At 38.7% G+C, this 19,679-nt stretch overlaps 1 protein-coding gene across 4 annotated transcripts in view; it reads left to right on the plus strand.

The window, feature by feature from the left end:
- Positions 1 to 19,679, plus strand: part of LOC149812303 (translation factor GUF1 homolog, chloroplastic-like) — an 88,414-nt gene that overhangs the window by 4,845 nt on the left and 63,890 nt on the right. For all 4 annotated transcript variants that reach the window (XM_089993958.1, XM_089993956.1, XM_089993959.1 and 1 more), the window contains exons 2-8: positions 1,456 to 1,632; positions 6,568 to 6,654; positions 7,520 to 7,576; positions 7,759 to 7,824; positions 16,604 to 16,666; positions 18,691 to 18,735; positions 18,856 to 18,956. In XM_089993958.1, the coding sequence (XP_089850084.1) occupies positions 1,456 to 1,632; positions 6,568 to 6,654; positions 7,520 to 7,576; positions 7,759 to 7,824; positions 16,604 to 16,666; positions 18,691 to 18,735; positions 18,856 to 18,956 (596 nt within the window). The remainder of the gene's footprint in view (positions 1 to 1,455; positions 1,633 to 6,567; positions 6,655 to 7,519; positions 7,577 to 7,758; positions 7,825 to 16,603; positions 16,667 to 18,690; positions 18,736 to 18,855; positions 18,957 to 19,679) is intronic.

Genomic DNA, 19,679 nt, shown 5'->3' on the forward strand with positions numbered 1-19,679 from the left:
TCGATATCCAAGCGGTGTTTGCTCAAAACCAGAGATCGAAAAAAAAAATTATATGCAGATCGATAAGGGGACATCTATCTCAACAATAACACATAGATCAAAACTATGCATTAGACAACTATAATGCCGACTCTAATGCCACATGTTGGATCTCAAAATAGATCAAAATGTAGAGATACCTACCTGAAGTCTTCCTGATAATATTTCTTTTGATCTTTCCTTAGATCTTGTTGCACCTCTCAAACGATCTTAATGCGGAAGCAAAGTGTTGACCGGATGAGAAGAGCCCCAAACCATAGATTTATTCTTTTTTGGTTTCCTCTCTTTATCGAGGTTTCCTTTTTTGGCGGAATGTATGGGATTCACAGGCCTCCTTATCCTTTATAGAGAGTAGGGACAAAGTCCTAAAGTGTCCAACAAAATCAGTTGGGTAGTTATAATCCTCCTCACCCATAACAAGGAGGAACTGGAGTTGATGTGAGGTTTAACTCCCCTTATTCATGTAGTTACCAAACGTGCACAACGAATCCCATTTGATGTGGACCCCACTTGATGAGAACGTGTCAAGTTGGGCCACTTAAGATTGGCTGTGAACCCAACATTCTCCCACTTGGCTCTACTTGTAAACAATATCTTAGAGATTGTTAAAACAAGTTCGAGACCTTTGGGTCCTACAAATAGGGAACACCTGACATGGTACCACTTCAAATAATATTTGTGCACTAAAACATGGAAAGATCAAAAGATATATCATCAGGATAACTTCAGGTAGGTGTCTTAACATCTTGATCTATTTTGAGATCCAACATAGAAGCTCATAATGCTTGTGCTACAACCACTTACTATTATACATTTACTTAATTCATTGTGACCGATGATTTTGGTTTCTTTTGGTTAATTTGTTGCTTATCAGATTTAGCGTGTCTCAACTACATACTGTTTGTGTAGATATAGGTGCTCTTGTAAGATAACTAGTAAGCAGTTTTGAATCTCGGGTCCTTGGGGATTAATTCCATCTCAGGGATACAGACACAGTCATGTTGACCGCATAGAAGAACAATACACACTCAGAAAGTTTTAATTGGATATTGAATAAAAAGAAAATAGATGACATATTAGGTTATTGGTAATCCCTGGGAAGATCCCTCAAATAACAGGGAAACCAAGAAAATTTGGAATGTTTGGATGCAACCATCTTATCCAGATAAATGGGATAAACTAGCAAATCACTGTACGCTCTGTTATGGGATGGCCTTTCTTATTCCATTTATGCGGATAAGTTATATCCGGATACCCCCCTTAATGAGAAGAACCCAGAAAAGATTGACGCCTGGGCATTTAAACTGGAGTATTGGTATATTGGCTCTATCTGTTTGTTCAGTTTTGAGAACTTTAATGTTATATGTGCATCATGGGCAACTTCATGAGTACTTTTACTTCTTGTAAACTGGCCAGGTCCCTGTCTCAAATATCAGAGACTTTTGTATCATTGCTCACATAGATCATGGAAAGTCCACTTTGGCGGATAAGTTATTGCAGATTACTGGAACAGTTGATAAAAGGGTTATGAAAGATCAGTTTCTTGATAACATGGACCTAGAAAGAGAAAGAGGCATCACCATCAAACTGCAGGTAACATATAATTTGATGTGGGTCTGATTATTGCTTGTGATAGTCTTATATCTTCTTCCAGTGCCATAACTTTTCCCTTTCACGGACTGGGTTTGGCTGCTTTACTCGTGACCTCTTCATGTTTAATGTGGAGTTAACTTGCATTATGAACATTGTATAAACGGAAACCAGTGGTTTGACTTTCAGACATTTTCTTTGCCTCATGACAGTGGCAGAAGCAATTGTACTTAATTAGTTTCAAATTGTTAATGGAAAGTGGAAACTGATACTGACATACATGCTGCTGTGACATCTGTTAGGGGAGGGATGAGATATTCCTTTTCTTTGCTAATGTCACCAGGAACTTGCTGTTCTGGTTGGGCTCTAAAGTTGGAGAATGAATTTTGGACATTTGAGATAAAGGCATCTTCTTTAAAATGGTGAATTCCATAATCATAGGCAACTTGTAAGTGAGTGGTGCGTCATTAAATGTTTGATTGGATGTCCTTGAACATATAACGAGCCATGAGACCATCAGGACATGCAAATGCACCAGAGAAGCAAAGCCTGATGAATTTCATAAAAGCTCACATGGAGCAGGTAAAGCCGTCCATGTGTGTTTGCTTGCCAAATTCTATAATAGGCACCTAGTTGAGTATACAAGCTTGTCCTGGAAAGTTTTATTCCAATCTTGTCATTATCATTAAGTCCATCTGGAGCATGATATCGAACACTGTTAAACTTGTACTTATTCGTGCTGACCATACTGCAACACAGGCTTTTTTTAACTGTTTGGCAGAACTCTGACAATAATAAACTGTAGCTTTATATGTCTTGATGACATAGTTCTCAGTTGGCAATCTACTGAATTTTAGCTATTGTGTTGCAGTGGAAGAAACAACAACTTGACCTTCCCATTTTCGTTTGGTGAATGGGTGGTGCCTACTACAACAACAACCTAATTGTGGATCAAAGCATCCCACTTAACTTGGGTTACACTAATGTAGAAACCTCAGCTTGTGCAAGTTAGTAGTGCTGTAGGCACATGATGATGGGAGGGTATCAAGTGTTTGCAATAAATAATTATAGGTTCAAAATATATGCAGTAGTGGGACTTTGACTAAACATCAGACTGAAAACCTACAAATGGAGCAATCAAAGAAAGACCACCTTGGATCTTCAACTCAAAGAACATAAAGACTGATTACAAAACAAAACATTCTAAAAATATATGACTGCACATTGTTACTCATATTTACAAAGAATCATGAGTGAACCAGAAGCAACTTAATTGGAAATGGAGGGCCCAATTTTGATAATCTGCTATCAAATTAAATACTATGAGGAGGAGGAATTAAAGATTGGAACACACCCTGAATTAGGGGTGGGTAGCGGGCTGGCCTGGCCCGCTAATGGACCGGACCGACCGCCGGTCAACGGCCTGGTTCGGGCTGGCCTGTTGGAAAACCCTGTCCCACGGCCCGCCTATTAGGTCCATGGGCCTAATCGGGCCGGGCTGGGCCTATTATATAATATATAATATATAATATATATTATAATATATATTATAATATATATTATAATATATATAAAGAGTGATTGGTAGCTGCTCAGACGTTAGGTGCTAAATGAATGTGCTCAGTGGGTTTTTCAGCCCCTTTTCATTTTATTTATAAATCCTGACTGTACAGATGTGGTCTATGTACTTGATTTTATAGGGATCAGCTCTTGAAGCGCTCTATTCCGACACATGGGTGGGTTTTTATAAGGTTCGAAAAATCAACTGTCCAAAATCTTTGTAAAATTTTGAGGATCAAAACATCATTTTTTTCTTCGAAAACACATGATCCAGGTGTGGATTTTTAGTAAATCGACCATGCCCAACACCTTTATTTGGCCGGAACCGTGTAAAAAGCACCGGAGAAGCCGAAAAACTCATTGAGCACCTAACGTCTGAGCAGCTACCAATTTCTCTCTATATAAAATATAACATATATTACTTATCAAATGTATTATATTATATAGTATGTTATATATATTGTATTATAATATATTATGTTATATACAATGTATTATATATATTATGTCATATGTGATATATAATATATATAATAACGGGCCCGCCCGCCGGCTGCCCGGCCCAGTGCTCACCTCTACCCTGAATCCCTGACCTGCTAGAAGATTATTTTTTCCAGGGTAACAAGCTTGGAAAAGTTAAAAGTCTACCTGAAGAATCTCCTACTGAATATTTAAGCAGTAATGAAGCCTTAGTACACCTAAATTTGTTAAACTTCCCTATGGTTGCAAGAAATACATTTAAGTAAAAAGATAAGTTAAATCGTGATTCTCCTCAGATAAGTTTTCCTGAACTACATTCTAACTAGGTGCCAAAAACTGCTTAAAGAAATTTTGACCTTTTCACCAATTCATGATTGACAAAAGAAGAAAAACTTGGGAAGCATGAACCCTTGAAAGGAGAGAAATGGGAAAGGCCAAACTTCCTTTGCGACACAAAATATTTTTGTCTTGATTCTGTTATTAGACTCTGTACATCTCGCATATGGTTCAAGATGGGTCTCTTTCGGCCATAATTAGATGTTTGACTTAATGAAGTGGTTGGTTTCAAGATGTATGTAGAATTGCAAACACATTGCATTTGCTGTATGGGCTTTCAACCCTTTTTTTTTTTTGAGAGTGAAAGGTTTTATTAAAAAAACGTAAGTCATACAAACAGGACAGAAAACCATGACAGTAGGTAATGATCGATGAAGCCAAGGAATCAAACAAGCCAAGTAGGAGAGAGCCAACCAAAGGCCACAACCAAATTAATTCCTTGCCAATTCATTTCAGTTTAATGCACAGCAATACATCAGCCATTATTGAGTTAAAACACTTGGTTAACATTACAGTATGCATTCCTGAACAGTTGGCTGTATCTCTCTTTCCATACAGTCCACGTCATGAACAACCAGCATCTCCATACATAGTACCATCTCTTGCTCATCCTCAGTTGAGTGGGTCCTAGGAATGGGAAGGGACCCAACAGGAATAGGTTGCAGGTTAGGCCATGACATTTTTTTGATGGCCTGAAGGTAGACACAATCTAAAAAGGATGAGTAACAGATTCTTCCTTGTGGAAGCACGCATAACACGTCTACTAGGTCCTTGATTGAAACCCTTTCCTCCTGAGGCCTATGTAACACAAACTCTTTTAACAGGGCAACACACCGGCGTCGCACCCGCACCCATGCGGGTGTGACACTTGGACACGGCGTCCTTTGTGTCAGGTGAAGTCAACCACACCGAGGTTCATTTCTGTTCCAAAAGTAGATTCGGTTAACCCTAACCATGTTCAGTTTTACTTATATATATAAATATATAAATGCACACACACACACATGTGTGTGTGTGTGTATATCCGCACACCTGCACCCATGTTTTTTGAAATTTCCGTGTCGCACTCTCCGCACCCGCACCCGTATCTGCATCCACACCCACACCCACACCCACACCTATGTGACATAGCCTGAGGGCCACTTGGGTTGCAAAATCCAAGTAGATGAGCCATTCAAAGTCCCTAGATCTGGGTGGGGCCTGGGACCCCCTAACATGTTTCTAGGTAAAATCTGGGCACTGAGTTTGAGCATCGACCTGTAGAAGGAAGCCACTGAGAAAACTCTGTTGTTGCCGTAACACCACTGAACAATGTCTAGTTCATCCTCAACCAGTTGGACCTCCTTAAGCTGTGACATTAAGAGTAACCGGTCAACCAATTCCTCATTCTCAAAATCCCTTCTAAAGAGAGTTGACCTCCCCTTGCCTCTTAGCCAATAATCACTCACCTTGCAATTGTGGGGTTTCACAAGTCTAAACAGAGCTGGATATTTGGTAGCAAATTTCACACTGTTGAGCCATGAATCCTTCCAGAAGAGGATTGAGTGTCCGCTTCTTACCTTAGACATGATGTCAACCTTAAATTCTTGAAGAACCTTGCACCATCCTCACTAGAGACCTGGACCCTTTCTCCTGCTAGATGTGTTCCCAGCACCAGTCAATGTTTATTCCTTACCAGCAAAGTCCATCACATATTTTCATTTCAGAGATCCCACCACACCTTGCTCGCACCGCCTTGTTGAAGTCTCTAAGTTTCTTGATGCCCATCTTTCCCAATTCAGCTGGTAATGTAGCCTGGTCCCAGTTGACCAGATGCAGTCTCTTCCAGTTGTTGACTCCATGCCACAGAAAGGAGCACATAAGTTTTTAAATTATTTTCTCTGACTTCTTGGAGATCAAGTATAGTGGCATAAGTTAGGGATTTCAAGCCTTGTGAAGTGCATGTGATCTAGATTATGTGATGTTTCATCCTTTGACTCTTCTCTTGTCAACCATGAAAGTCAGCTCTAATAGTGCTTAGTTTGTCTCAAGCTGCAGTCTTGACTTAAAGCAAAGGTCAGGTTATGTAATTTATGTTGGAACTTCCATTGAGGTGTTATACTCTAAAAAGGCTTTATCAATTGAATCTTCCTGCTAATCAAGTCAGCAGCTTATGACTTCCTGGCCTAAGGTATTATGGCTGCTTTTATATTCCTCCATTGTTTTTTTATATGTTCATAAAATCAGTTAAATTTCATAAATAAAACTTCTTAAACAAAACATAAATTTATTTATGTATGAAGAGGAAATAAATAGAGGAAGAAATAAGCAGATTTTTGACTTGACATGGATATGGTGGTAAGGTTTTGAAATATATTTTTCTATTTGTTTATTTCCTTCCCTCTATGCTGTTTGTCCTTTGTCAACCTCATTACATGCTAAAATAGTTGAAGATTGTTCTTGGCTTTTCATATTCTTCTGATTTCAAATATTGGTGCTCCACTTGTGCTTTAATAGTGTAAGGCTTTTTAGTCCTTACAATAAATGTATGTTTTAGCATTTCTTTCTTGATAATTGTTGCAGGCTGCACGCATGCGCTATGTTGTAGAGAATCAGCCATATTGCTTAAATCTAATTGATACTCCTGGGCATGTTGATTTCTCGTATGAGGTATAAAACTTACTTCTATTTCTTGGATAGGTAGTTATGAGGGAAGAAAGTTTGTAAGTTCTCTCTCTAGATGTACCTTGGGAATTCTTGATTATTTCATGGGTGGTTACTATGGGGTGAGGTCATGATGATTGATGGGTATACAATTATGTGAGAATAGTCATGAAGATATGTAAAAATGGTATTTGAATCCAAGAAATCTCACAAGAATCCCCAAATATTTCAAGAATGTACAGACCAAATAAAATTAAATAGCTTCTATTGAGTTTCTCACAAAATGCTTTTAGAAAAGCATATTTACAACGAGGCTTAAAGCCTCTATATATACACAAGAGATACTAGCTGTTAGAGAGCTCCTAACAGGTAGTTGAACTACCCGTTGGGAGCTCTCTAACAGCTAGCCAATCCCAACGGCTAGCTAAGACTAGCGATATTACAAGTCTACCCTTATACAAAAGGGTACAAAAAACAGAAAATAAAATACATAAAAATACCTATGTACAGTCTATACATATACACCAAAATTACCAAAATACCCCTAAGTCTAAAATTACCAAAATACCCATCCAGATTCTAACAGACTAATATGCCCAACTATACCTTTGGACACTTTATTATTTGGAGGGTGGGTGGGATAGGTTTCTACAACTTTACATGTGGCAGCCTTAGCTGTCAAGAGACTCGAGCATTTTTTTGAAATTCAGCTGGTCAAAAAATTATTTTCCTGATACCCATATAAATATTTTGTCAGCTATATGTTCTATCCTATCATAAATGAATCAACTTTATTAATCTCGTCTCATAACAGTGGAACCTTTTAATCATTTTTTTAAATGTTTCATCTTTCTTTGGTTATTTTGTCTAGGTGTCACGTTCTCTTGCGGCTTGTGAGGGTGCCTTACTTGTTGTAGATGCTTCCCAGGTGCATTATTTGTTAATGTTACAGATTCCAATGCACTACATGTTGAGTTGTCTCCTTTTGGTAATTAAGATGTGAAACACTAAGATGTTAGTAGTTTCTTCTGGACGTGATCTTCTTGTAACCTTATTTTTTTCTTAGGAAATATTTTGTTACTGATGGAGATTAAGTTGTTCTATGCGCAGGGAGTTGAAGCTCAAACACTAGCCAATGTGTATCTGGCAATGGAAAATAACCTTGAAATAATCCCTGTATGTATTACCTTATGCTTGAAGTAGGGATTTCCCTGTTTAAATACTTATAACATCCTATGGGCTTAACTTTGGCTGTTGTATGAAAATTGCAAAAAGTTCTTCCATATATATTTGTTCAAGAAAATTTTATGAACGGTATCAATGCATATATATATATATATGTATATGCATGTATGTATGTATGCTCCTAAATTGTGTTTTACCTCTCATAATAAAGTAGCATACCTATTAATGCATAACTAATTCTTGATCCTATTGTACGAGTGAACACTTGCTGATTGCAAACTACTTTACTGGTTGTCTTTTCTGTTGGTAGGTTCATTTAGAATGGTGGTTTCATTCAATGAATCCTAGAATGGGGGTTGCATGTAGCTGTATATCATATGATATGTATGTTGTCTGAGTTCCATTACTGGCATAGGTAGGCTCTGTCGTGTGCCCACTGCAACTGGTGTGCTGACAGAAAATCTATGGACAAGGGAAATCTGCAAATATGTATCAACACATCTGTCATGTACTTTGGAGACAACACCTTGTCACAGGCAGAATCCAAAGTCCTTGTGGCGTCTAGGGTGAGTTCCAGACAAGCCTTGAAGAGGAGCAAACACCTAAGAAGTCCTGGGAGCAACATGAGGTGGTGCGCGGGCACCGTTGAGCAGAAGCGACTCGAAGGCCACTGTGTGAGAGTGGAGAGCCCAATCAGTGCCACAACACTTGGGAGGCCCAACGAGGTGTGAGGCTCGTGGGCAAAGCAACACCGATGGTTCCCCAGAGGGACGACCACACGCGAAGCCACAAAGGTAAACGATGTGACAGGCAATCACCAACCAACAACAACGAGGTGTGGACAACCTGCAAGCAACACAAGAAAGCGCACACACAAGGCACCAACAAGCAATGCAATGCGAAAGGAACGAAAACACAATGTCCAAGAGGCAAGTTCTATTGAGAGGCAAGCCAAGCAACACTTAGAGGAGGTGGCACGGTGCAACGAAAGTGCGGTCTTGAAGAGTAGGCCTTCGAGGGGAGCTCTACCTACCAACGAGTTCTCCTCTATAGGTTTTAAAGGTGCTACCCCCCATGGATAGGAGGAACCCGAAAAACACTTGGGAAACCATATAAATTTTCAAGGGAGGTTTTCCCTAGCCATGGGTGGTTGCATGCACGTTGGTAAGGAGCTCATGGGCACCACTACTCCCCTTAAGCTAGTTACAAGGCCAAAATGGCCCATTGAGTGTAAAACCCACGAAAATTTTTTTGGCTCGGGTCGGATCCGAATCCAAACCGGGTACCCACCCCACCCCCCGTGTCTCTTTAAAACAAGCAGGGGGGGAGGGCTTCTCATTCGAGAAACCCCTGCTCACCCCCTTCTCCCTCTCGTTGCTCTCCCCTCCTGTGACCCACGACTGGTTTCCACCATCGCCCGACGCCCCCCCCTCTCCGGTAGCCTCGTCGGCGACCTTGGCCGACACCTCCCAACGTTGCTCCGTCTCCCCGCTGCTGCTCTCCCACCTCCCTCTCTGTTACCCTCTCCTCCCTCTCGGTTTCTCTCCCCCTCAAGCTCACCCTCTCTCGAGCTCCCTCTACCATCGGAGGCCTCGCCAAAACCCTCATGTACGCCGACAACACCCCATCGTCTGGCCGCCGCTCCCCCTGCAAGAAACCCACCCCCTTCCTTCAGTTGCTGGAACCCTCGTCAAAGCTTCGGCAAGCCCACTGCGCCTCCATCCCTTTCAGGTGATCTCTCCCCCTCTCCGTTATCTTCTTCTTTCGCCTTCTCTGTGCGGCAGGGGGGAGGGTGCCTCCGCCCCCTCGCTTTCTCTCTCTTGTTGGGTTGGCAGGGAAGGGGGCCGAGCCCCCTCCCTGCTCGCTCTGTGGGCAGGGGAGGGGCCAAGCCCTCCCTACTCCCTCTGCTTGCAAGGGAGGGGCCCTCCCTGTTTCGCAGGGGAGGGGTCGAGCCTCTCCCTGTTCCCTCTGCTCCCAGTTGTTGGGGGAGGGGTTGCGCTCCTTCCCTCTACATGTTTATGACAGGGAAGGGGCACAACCCCCTTCCCTTCATCTTTTTCAGACTAGTCGGCAGGGGCAATGCCTTTGCCGTCGTCTTCTTTCCAGTTGGCAGGCTGTAACGCCCCCAAAATTTTAACCCTAATTATTATTCAAATATTGAAATTTCAAGACCAAATTTGTTTTTGATAAATATAAGTAAATTAGATCTTATAATGCAGAAACAATTTTAAAAAACGCTTAAGACTTTGGGCGGGGTTGCACTAAAGATAACAATCAAATCAAAATGTACGGTATATACACATTTTAAACCACATACAATATAAGACTAAAATATGAAGAATTTTAATTTCATTTCAAATCAGAGTATAAAAACAATAGTTCAGTCTCTATATGATCAAATACTTAAAATAAAAAGATCATGTCTACCAAGATTGTAAGGTAAGAGTGAACCCTCGAGGATGCAGCTTGACCGGTCATTTGCTTCAACTACCTATCATACTTTACCTGCATTACCTGTCCCCCCATAAAACAGGGTCAGACTCCTAAAGTCTGGTAGAACAACCCAAACTCAAACTTAAAGAAAACATATCAATCATTTAAGGGTAAATACATGATAGATTATTCATTAATCATCAAGTGATAGACAAGGGAGCAACATCCCTTCGTTTAAACATTTAAACATAAAGCATCTCAAAGTATTCTATCACTTAATATATCATTTAACATGAAGCCACATCATAAAACATAATTCATATGCATTCAAGACATACAAGTCATCGTTTGAATATATACTTGCATCTAAAACATTCAGGTCATTGCATTTTTTTCATATTCATTCATAATTTTTATAAATAATAGGTCAAATCATATTTGACCATCCAACGTGAAACACATGCACATACTTTCTAAGTAATTTAGTTAGATATTCATGATACACATCAATCATGATACATAGGTGTGATATATGTTAAAAAATATAATATTTATATGTAATATATTTGTAGTTTAGTTATCCTTTTTTTAGTTTAGTTAGAAACTAGTTAGAATTAGGTTTAGGATTTTAGTTTGGACATTTTTAGACTTTTGGACATGTTACTTTTTGACCATAGTAAAAAAGCAACATGTACTTTTAGAGCTGTTGGGAGCCCAACAACTCCCTCTAGCTCTATGCTTTATGCTCTATAAATATGGGGCTATTCTCCCTTGTAACATATACTCTTGAGTGTGGGTTTTCCCACTTGAATGATATATAATTTTTCCTCTCTTCTTGTGTACACTTTTATTTATTTATTTTGGTTATTGTGTATGTTGAATGAACCATTGTGTTCATTGAGAGATCTTTTGTGATCTTCATTTGAAGCTTTAGTTGTGGGCTTCATCTTCTTACATGGTATCAGAGCGAGGATGTGATTAAGCTATTTATCTTGGTGCATTGGGAAGCGTGCCACACTTGTTTTGGAGAAGAAGGGACGTTCTTCCTCAAGTATATATAAAAGTGTGTTCAAGCAAAGCTTGGAGGTGTGCTTGCATCTACCATTCATGGTAGAGTATATCCCTCTTCTCTACTCTTGGTATTTTCTTCTTTTTTCTTCTTATTAAGCTTTGTAAAATGAATGACAATGATAATGTCACCATTAAACCCATCAAGCTTAATGATTCGAACTACATCACATGGGCTTCAATTATGAAGCACCTAATATGGGGAAATGGGTTGTGGTGATTAGTAGATGGAACCGACTTGAAACCTAAACTAATCCTCACAAAGATCGAAGGTGAGAAATAAATACCTCTCACGGAGGTAGAAAAGATTAAAGCTATTACCACTTACGAGAAAAAGTGGAAAGAATGGAGGATGGGACACGCCAAGATTATGTCTTGGCTCATAAGTAGTGTGGACATCAAAAAATGTTCAAGTCTTGCAAAATTTGAACATGCAAATGATGCGTGGGACTATCTTAAGAGAAAGTACTCTTTTAAAGACATTGCACATGTGTGCAATTTGCAACATCAAGTTCGAAATATGGTTCAAGGCGACAAAAGCATTAGAGAATACTATAATAGTTTGTCCGAATTGTGGGAAGAGCTGACTCTTCTCGAACCAAAGTGGCATTGCCCACAAGACATTGAACTCCGCCAAAATTAAATGAATGTGGAGCACTTCTTTCAATTTGTCAATGGTCTAAGATAGGATTTTGAAGCTATTAAATCCATTCTTCTTCATCAGGGAAATGTTCCCTCAATAGAGGATACTAGTCTGGCTAAGGTGTTTGCTTCATGACATGGGTGTTGAAAGTACAAGAGCTTCAAGACTATGCTGCGACAACAAAAGTTCTATTTATATTGCCCGCAACCAGACATTTCATGAACGCCCCGAGCATATTGAAATGGATTGTCACTACGTGCGAGAGGAGTTCCTACATGGCACCATTGATCTACCATATGTTTCGTCAGAATATCAATTGGCAGATTTCTTCACCAAACCTCTCGCTCCTCCTAGATTTCACTTTCTCTTGGACAAACTTTCGGTTATCCAACCATAAGTTTGAGGGGGAGTGTTAAAAAATGTAATATTTATATGTAATATATTTGTAGTTTAGTTATCCTTTTTTTAGTTTAGTTAGAAACTAGTTAGAATTAGGTTTAGGATTTTAGTTTGGACATTTTTAGACTTTTGGACATGTTACTTTTTGACCATAGTAAAAAAAAACAATATGTACTTTTAGAGCTGTTGGGCTTCCAACGGCTCTAATTAGAGCTGTTGGGAGCCCAACAACTCCCTCCAGCTCTATGCTCTATGCTTTATGCTCTATAAATATAGGGCTATTCCCCCTTTAACATATACTCTTAAGTGTGGTTTTTTCCACTTGAATGATATATAATTTTTCCTCTCTTCTTGTGTACACTCTTTTTATTTATTTTGGTTACTGTGTATGTTGAATGAACCGTTGTGTTCGTTGAGAGAGATCTTTTGTGATATTCATTTGAAGCTTTAGTTGTAGACTTCATCTTCTTACAATATATTCAGTCAGACAAACATAATGCAATAATTTGCAATGAAACTATGTAAGCTTGAAGTGTCATTCACCTAATAAGTCGACCTAATCATTTTTAGGCGTGGTGTGTCATTCACCTATACGCTAACATCAACGTCACAATCATAACCTCATATCAAGATCTAAAATCAATAATGATCTGATTCTCACATAAGAGTTCAACATATAATCATGCTACAACAAAAAAGCCAAATCTATAGATTCATAACAGGCTATCTTAATCAACTCAGAAGATCATCACCATTCATCACAACATTTTATTAAATCATATAAACATTCACAAGATCCACGCCAGATCACCTGGTCTGGGGAATGTACAACCTCACAAGAAGTTACTGTTAGGAAAAACCACGAGCAAGAGACAATCAAAAGGAAACAAAGAACAAGAACGATCAAACAAAACACAAGAAGAACACAAATTTACGTGGAAAAACCTCTCCTCAAATCCGAGAGAGAGTAAAAAACCACGGCCTCCCAGAGCGATATTATTATTACTCTTAACAGACAGTTACAAGCTCGGGAAAGAAAAGCGAGAATATAAACAAGGCAAGGGCGACAACCCTAACCAAATCGGGTCAGATCCACTGAAAACCGGGTCCCAAACATAAGCCCCAGAAAAATTTCTTCTGGGGGGGCGCTGCCCCCCTATAACCCCCCCGCCAAGGGCGCCCCCCTGGACCCCCGCCCGCTGACCGCGCAGCGGGACCCGCGTTGGGGGGAGCCTTCGGACCCCCCTTCCTGCAGGGGCAAAAACAGTGAATCAGACTCCACAACTCATCAGTTACCGCCCTAGACGGATGACCTGCCTGGTCTTGGACAATGCACTTTCATAGGAATATACCGTCTTCGCAGGTTACCTGCTCTTGGACAATGCACTTCTTCACAGAGACTTACCGCTCTAGCCGGATTACCTGATCTGGTCGTGCACACCCTCACAGAGAATCCTTTGGGAACAGTTTCTCAACGGGTACCATATCCAGTGAAAACTACATGCATCAATACAATTGACCACTCTCAGGGTCGATAGCCACCAACACGGGCACAAACATGTATACTATCAATATGCATAACATCATACATCACTTCATATGACACTTAAATAATAAAATCACACATTTAATCAAATAAGGTTCCATGAACCATAGTTCACTATTGAACTTAAACATTTATCGCATGCATTTATAATTTCACATCATGTGGCATTTAAATCATATCATACAGAAGAATATTACCCTATGTATCATATCATCGCTACAAGGAACATTACATTTCATAAATTGAACCTCAAAGCATGCGTAAACAAATATGAGTTTTATGCATGCATACGTGAAGATGCACATTTCATAATAAGAAGCAACTAAACCTCAACATACATAACTCTTACGTAGTTCAAGATTTGCACACAAGATAAAAGTCATATGCATTTTTCACCACATGAATCGATATATCACCTTAGATATAATTGTGTAAGGGTAGGTCAAAATCTCATTGATCATCCTACCGTACATCATACACACATGTTTCTTCAACAAGCAAGACAATATATGTTCAAAACAATCTATAACATGCGCATGCATTCTTCCATACAAGAATAAATGAGTCAAACATATGACAAGACAATATATAACATTAATAGTATGCATCGAATACGACTTACATGTATCCATAGTAGTTATATGTGCATAATGTATCAAATTCATACAATCACACCAAACAACATAGTATGCGCAAACCACAGTATGATGACACACATTGCGTATATATTATACATTCATAAGTGTACGGGCATTCAAACTTACATACAGGTGTACCTACAACAAACACACTTCATATTTCGGTAACTACAATCATGACAAGCATGATCTCCGAACTACAATCACAAGAGTCCTAGATATCCACAACTAAGTAAAGTGTGTGAGCATGAAGGTATTGCATAAAATAAAATAAATTATTGTGGGATGCATTTGCACCACGTACTTACCACAGGCATTTACCCGATTTGCATTTCGCATTGAATTGCGTTCAATGCACACTGGCTTATAGCCGTTTTGATACTTAGCATAAGTATCACAATTTTGGTATATCCTGCACTCAAATCAGTTAAACATATAGGACAACTTATGCATACATAACAACCCTAGATATCTACAACTAAGTACGGTGTGTGCATAACTTGTATTTGCAATTCATTTAAATATTTAGTGCAACATCATGCTTACACAATTAGTGCCTAAACATGCTCTCTATAAGTTCAGTTAAGGTATCTTACCTTAATAATGTGAAAAACAATGAATCGAAACCCCAAACACCGAGGGGTTTTGAAGTCCGTAAAGACCGCTACCCAAGCAATACAACGAACCCTTCGCGTGCGATCACAAATGCCAAAAACTCAAAAAATGCAATAATAACAAGATTAGCCAAAAATGACAAATTACCTTATAAACCATTACTAAGAGCCACATAACACACAAATACACTTCAATAATTTATAAACTCCATCAAAAATATATTTAAATATAATATATATATATATATATAAATAGTGATTTATAGCCCGAAATAGTTCTATAAATGTAAATTATGCCCTGATTGGCCAGAAACGAACAAATGAACATGTAATATATCAATAAATGAAATTTAAAAGCTAGAAACACATTTCTAATTTGGAGATAAAAAACGAGTTCTTTATTTATTAATAATTCTTAAAATTTACGGGGTTTACACTAACAGATAGACCCAAACCCAACTTGGTTTGATTTGGGTCCAGTTTGAAGTTTGAGTATGGATTTTGAGTTTCGGTATGACTTGAAATTATGGACCCATATGGTTTAAGATGTTTAATTAAAAAATAGGTCTGTTCCAAATGGGTCGGGTCTAAATATTACAAAGATGCATACTTGAGTTAATCAGTTCATATGTAAATTAGGTCTAATATAAATGAGTGGGTTTGTTTTAATACAAGTTTTATTAGGATTTTTAACTTTTTAGAGTTAGAAAAGTTATCATAATGGATTAATGATAATTATATTTTATTTATGATAATTATGTTTAAATTTCTTGTGATCGGTATACATCACGCACAATTAGGATCGAAAATGGGTCGGATATAAAATTGTTTTGGGTACATAGTAGGTTTAGGTATAAAACCCACGTCGGATCTGTATTTTACATACCTAGACAAACCCAATTTTTAAACGGTACAAAATTGTAGACCCAACCCGAACCCATGGTTCTATCAAAATCAGGTTAGTTAAGGTCTAATCGGTTTGGAACATCGGTTCAGATCAGGTACACCCGACCTAGTTACACCTCTAATGGAGACATTAAATTTTATTACCCCTTCTCTCTCTCTCTCTTACCTAAACATATATTAATTATTTATAAAAGTTGTCTAAATTATAGATACGTTTTTAATTTTCCAAATTGAAAGTTGGAAATTAGCATTATTATTTGATGCTACGGTTTACTCATCATGTACATGTTCCATCAGGGTATGTGTGTTTACTCATCATGTTTGATTGTTGTGTGTGTAGGTGATCCATTGGTAAGGACAACTGTTTTCTAATATATATATAGCTACTGTTTTGAAAGCTTGTTAGCTTCTTTGCATGCACTTAAGTTGATCATTAAGATTATGGATGCATTTTGAGTGGTAGAAGCATTTATTAATTTGCATGATGTAATTACTTCTAATTTATTTAATTTTATTTGTATAGGTACTGAACAAAATTGATCTTCCAGGTGCAGAACCTAGTCGTGTTATGCAGGAAATAGAAGAGGTTAGTTGATCATATTGCATGGAAAGATTTCCATTAAATCTTCAAGTTGCCACCTGGATCATGGGGTTGGGAGAACCATTGAAAAAATTTGGAAATTTGGACTTAGAGATTTCTTAGGGGCCCTTTGGATGACAAGGGCCAAAACCTGGTTCTTTGCAAATCAGGTTTTGCCTCGAACCAGTTTTGTGGCAAACTTGGTTTGCCAAAAACCAGGTTAAAGACCTGTATGGATGGCCAAAACCCAAAATAGGGTTTTATCACCAAAAACCCAAAAAGAAAAAGAAAAAGAAAAAGAAAAAGAAAACATTAAGGGCCAGCCATTTTCCAGCCAGCCACCGGTCGGGAAATGGCCTGGCTGGTGTCGCCCAGCCTGGACAACACTTGACCTGCCATTTCTCGGTCAGTGACTGGTTGTAAACTGGTCGACCCTCATTACATATGAAAAAAATAAAAAAAAGGAAAAGAATGGAAAGCCGGCCGCACCGAGAAATGGCCGGCCAGCCATTTTCTTTCTGTAAAACATAAAAAAAAGGCTGGACGACCATTTTTTTGAGAAAAACTAGAAAAAAGGTTTCTGGTCATTTTTCTGCTGGTCACCGGCGGGGAAATGGCCGGCTGGTACCTCCCACATCGGGAGGTACCAGTCCTGTCACTTTTTGGCTGGTGGCTGTCAGAAAATGGCCGAATTCATGTGTGCCACCGGAAGGGTGGTGGTGTAATACTTTGTGGAGGGGGGGTCCAATAAACTGAGTTTCAACCTGGGGATTGGGGGGGGGGGATGGGGGTGTTTTTTTCACTTAACCAGGTTTTAATAGTTAAGGAAAACCAAGTATTTGGCATCCAAACAGTGCCAACAACTTGGTTTTGGTATTTAAATGGTTTCACCTAAAACCAGAACCTGGTTTTGGGTGTCACCCAACGATACCTTAGAGCCTGTGGTTGTTCTCAGGGCAAATCTCCATTTTATAATTTCCTCCATTTCTAGTCCTTATAAAATACGTGGCATTTGAGAGTTTGCTAAAATTCCAGAACCTGGTTTTGGGTGTCACCCAACGGTACCTTAGAGCCTGTTGTTGTTCTCAGGACACCAAATCTCCATGTTATAACTTCCTCCATTTCTAGTCCTTATAAAATACGTGGCATTTGAGATTTTGCTAAAATTCGTTGGTAATTTCAAAACCCTCCTGACACATTTGGAGGCTCTAAAAGTTGAGTCCTCAACTTAGCTATCTTGGTCATAGAATTGCCCATAATGATGCTCTATGACTTTGTTCTTCTGAGTCCTTGAGCTTTCATCTTCAATTTCCTTTATCTTCTTGATGACAACCATGATCTCGAAAATGCAACTTGTTGGAGCCTATCGTGTTTCATATGGCTGAAAACATTACATAGATATTGTCATCCTTCCTCAATTCAAGTTGGAAATATGTGGTCTTACCTGTATCAGACGATTAGGAATGGTTGAGATTGCTGCTTGTTTGCGACTTCTGACACCCTGTAGAAGGAGGCAAAGAGCTTACTATTCCTCACCTTCTTCATTTGTCTGACACTCCAGAGTTTATCTATTAGGGTTTGCAAGTGAGGTGGTTTCTAGTTAATTAGGGCTACATCGGTCAAAATCTGGTGGTACAATCATGTTTTTGAGCATGAGTGAGAGAAGCCATGTTGCCATGGTGGGGACCTAGGAGCATTACCCATTGAGGTTAACAGTAGGGAGAAGATCCCCCCTCAAAGAATAAATAAAAGGGTTATATTTATATATCACCGAATTTTAGAAATATTGTCCAAAAAGTTAATAAAATTGTGATATATTAAAAGTTTAAAATTGTTCATAAACTAGTGCAATATCTGTGTTTTTCCCCTTAAAGGACTTGTATTTGTCACTAAGATTATGCCTAGATATTTTCTGGGGTCCTTTTGGCTATGGGTGTGATACATATTATTTTATCTATGTGCGAGATGCATAGATGAAGTGTAAGGTTTAGTTTCTTTCTTAATCCAAAAAGAATTGTTTTGATCTGTAGGTGGTTGGTTTGGATTGCAGTGATGCCATTCTATGCTCCGCAAAGGTTAGTCTTGATTCGTTGTTGCCCAAATCCAATATCTATTATGTATATTCTGCCTGACACAAATTCTTTCATGATGAGACCTGAAATTTTCATGTACAACTTTCATATTTTTGTCTGCAGGAAGGAGTGGGAATAACTGAAATTCTGAACGCCATTGTGAAAAGGATTCCTTCTCCCCAAGACACCTCAAAAGAGCCTTTACGGGCACTCATATTTGATAGGTGTCTGCCAAATAATACTGAATGCTTGATTATCGTGCTGCACAAATGTCATTTTGTTGTCATCATTCTGTTTGATATATTTAGTGATGCTTTAACATATTCAGCCATGCTCTTTTATCTTTCTACTGTCATAAACATGCAGTTGAAGATCTGAGCTGGATAAGGTTTTTCTGTAGCATGAATTTTAAATTGTGCAATTCATACATTTTTAATTTCCTTATTATACTGTAATAGACATGTGGTTGAAGTTCCAAACTGGATAAGGGTTTTCTGTGGCATGAAGTTTCAACAATTTGGTTACCTGATATATATCCAATTTTACTGATGCAATAATGAATCATATATTAAATTACAAGAAATGGTTAGATGATGGTTGATTTGATGAATCAAAGTAGCCAAGGAAAAAATTGCACTTATTTTGTCAAGAAACTTGTTGTTCTTTGATGGTCACGTGTGGATTTGATGATATAACGAATCACACATTCATGAAGCTACTCATGTTCCCACAGGATATCTTTTGATGTGCTGATTATGATTTTTGCATTAAAATTATGAATACTCGTCAACATAAGCTACTCTAGAGATTTCAATTGGCGTTGGATTAACTAGAGGTCTCAGACTTGAAAGGCCGTCCCCTTCACTTGTATAGACAGTTATGTCTAGCATCCTTTTATACTGCTTTTATTTATCTGGATGCCTGTGAAAGTATGAAGTGTTTTGGTA

This window comes from Nuphar pumila, chromosome 17, assembly GCF_984573655.1.
Source record: "Nuphar pumila chromosome 17, dmNupPumi1.hap1.1, whole genome shotgun sequence".
In the NCBI taxonomy this organism is placed as follows: Eukaryota; Viridiplantae; Streptophyta; class Magnoliopsida; order Nymphaeales; family Nymphaeaceae; genus Nuphar; species Nuphar pumila.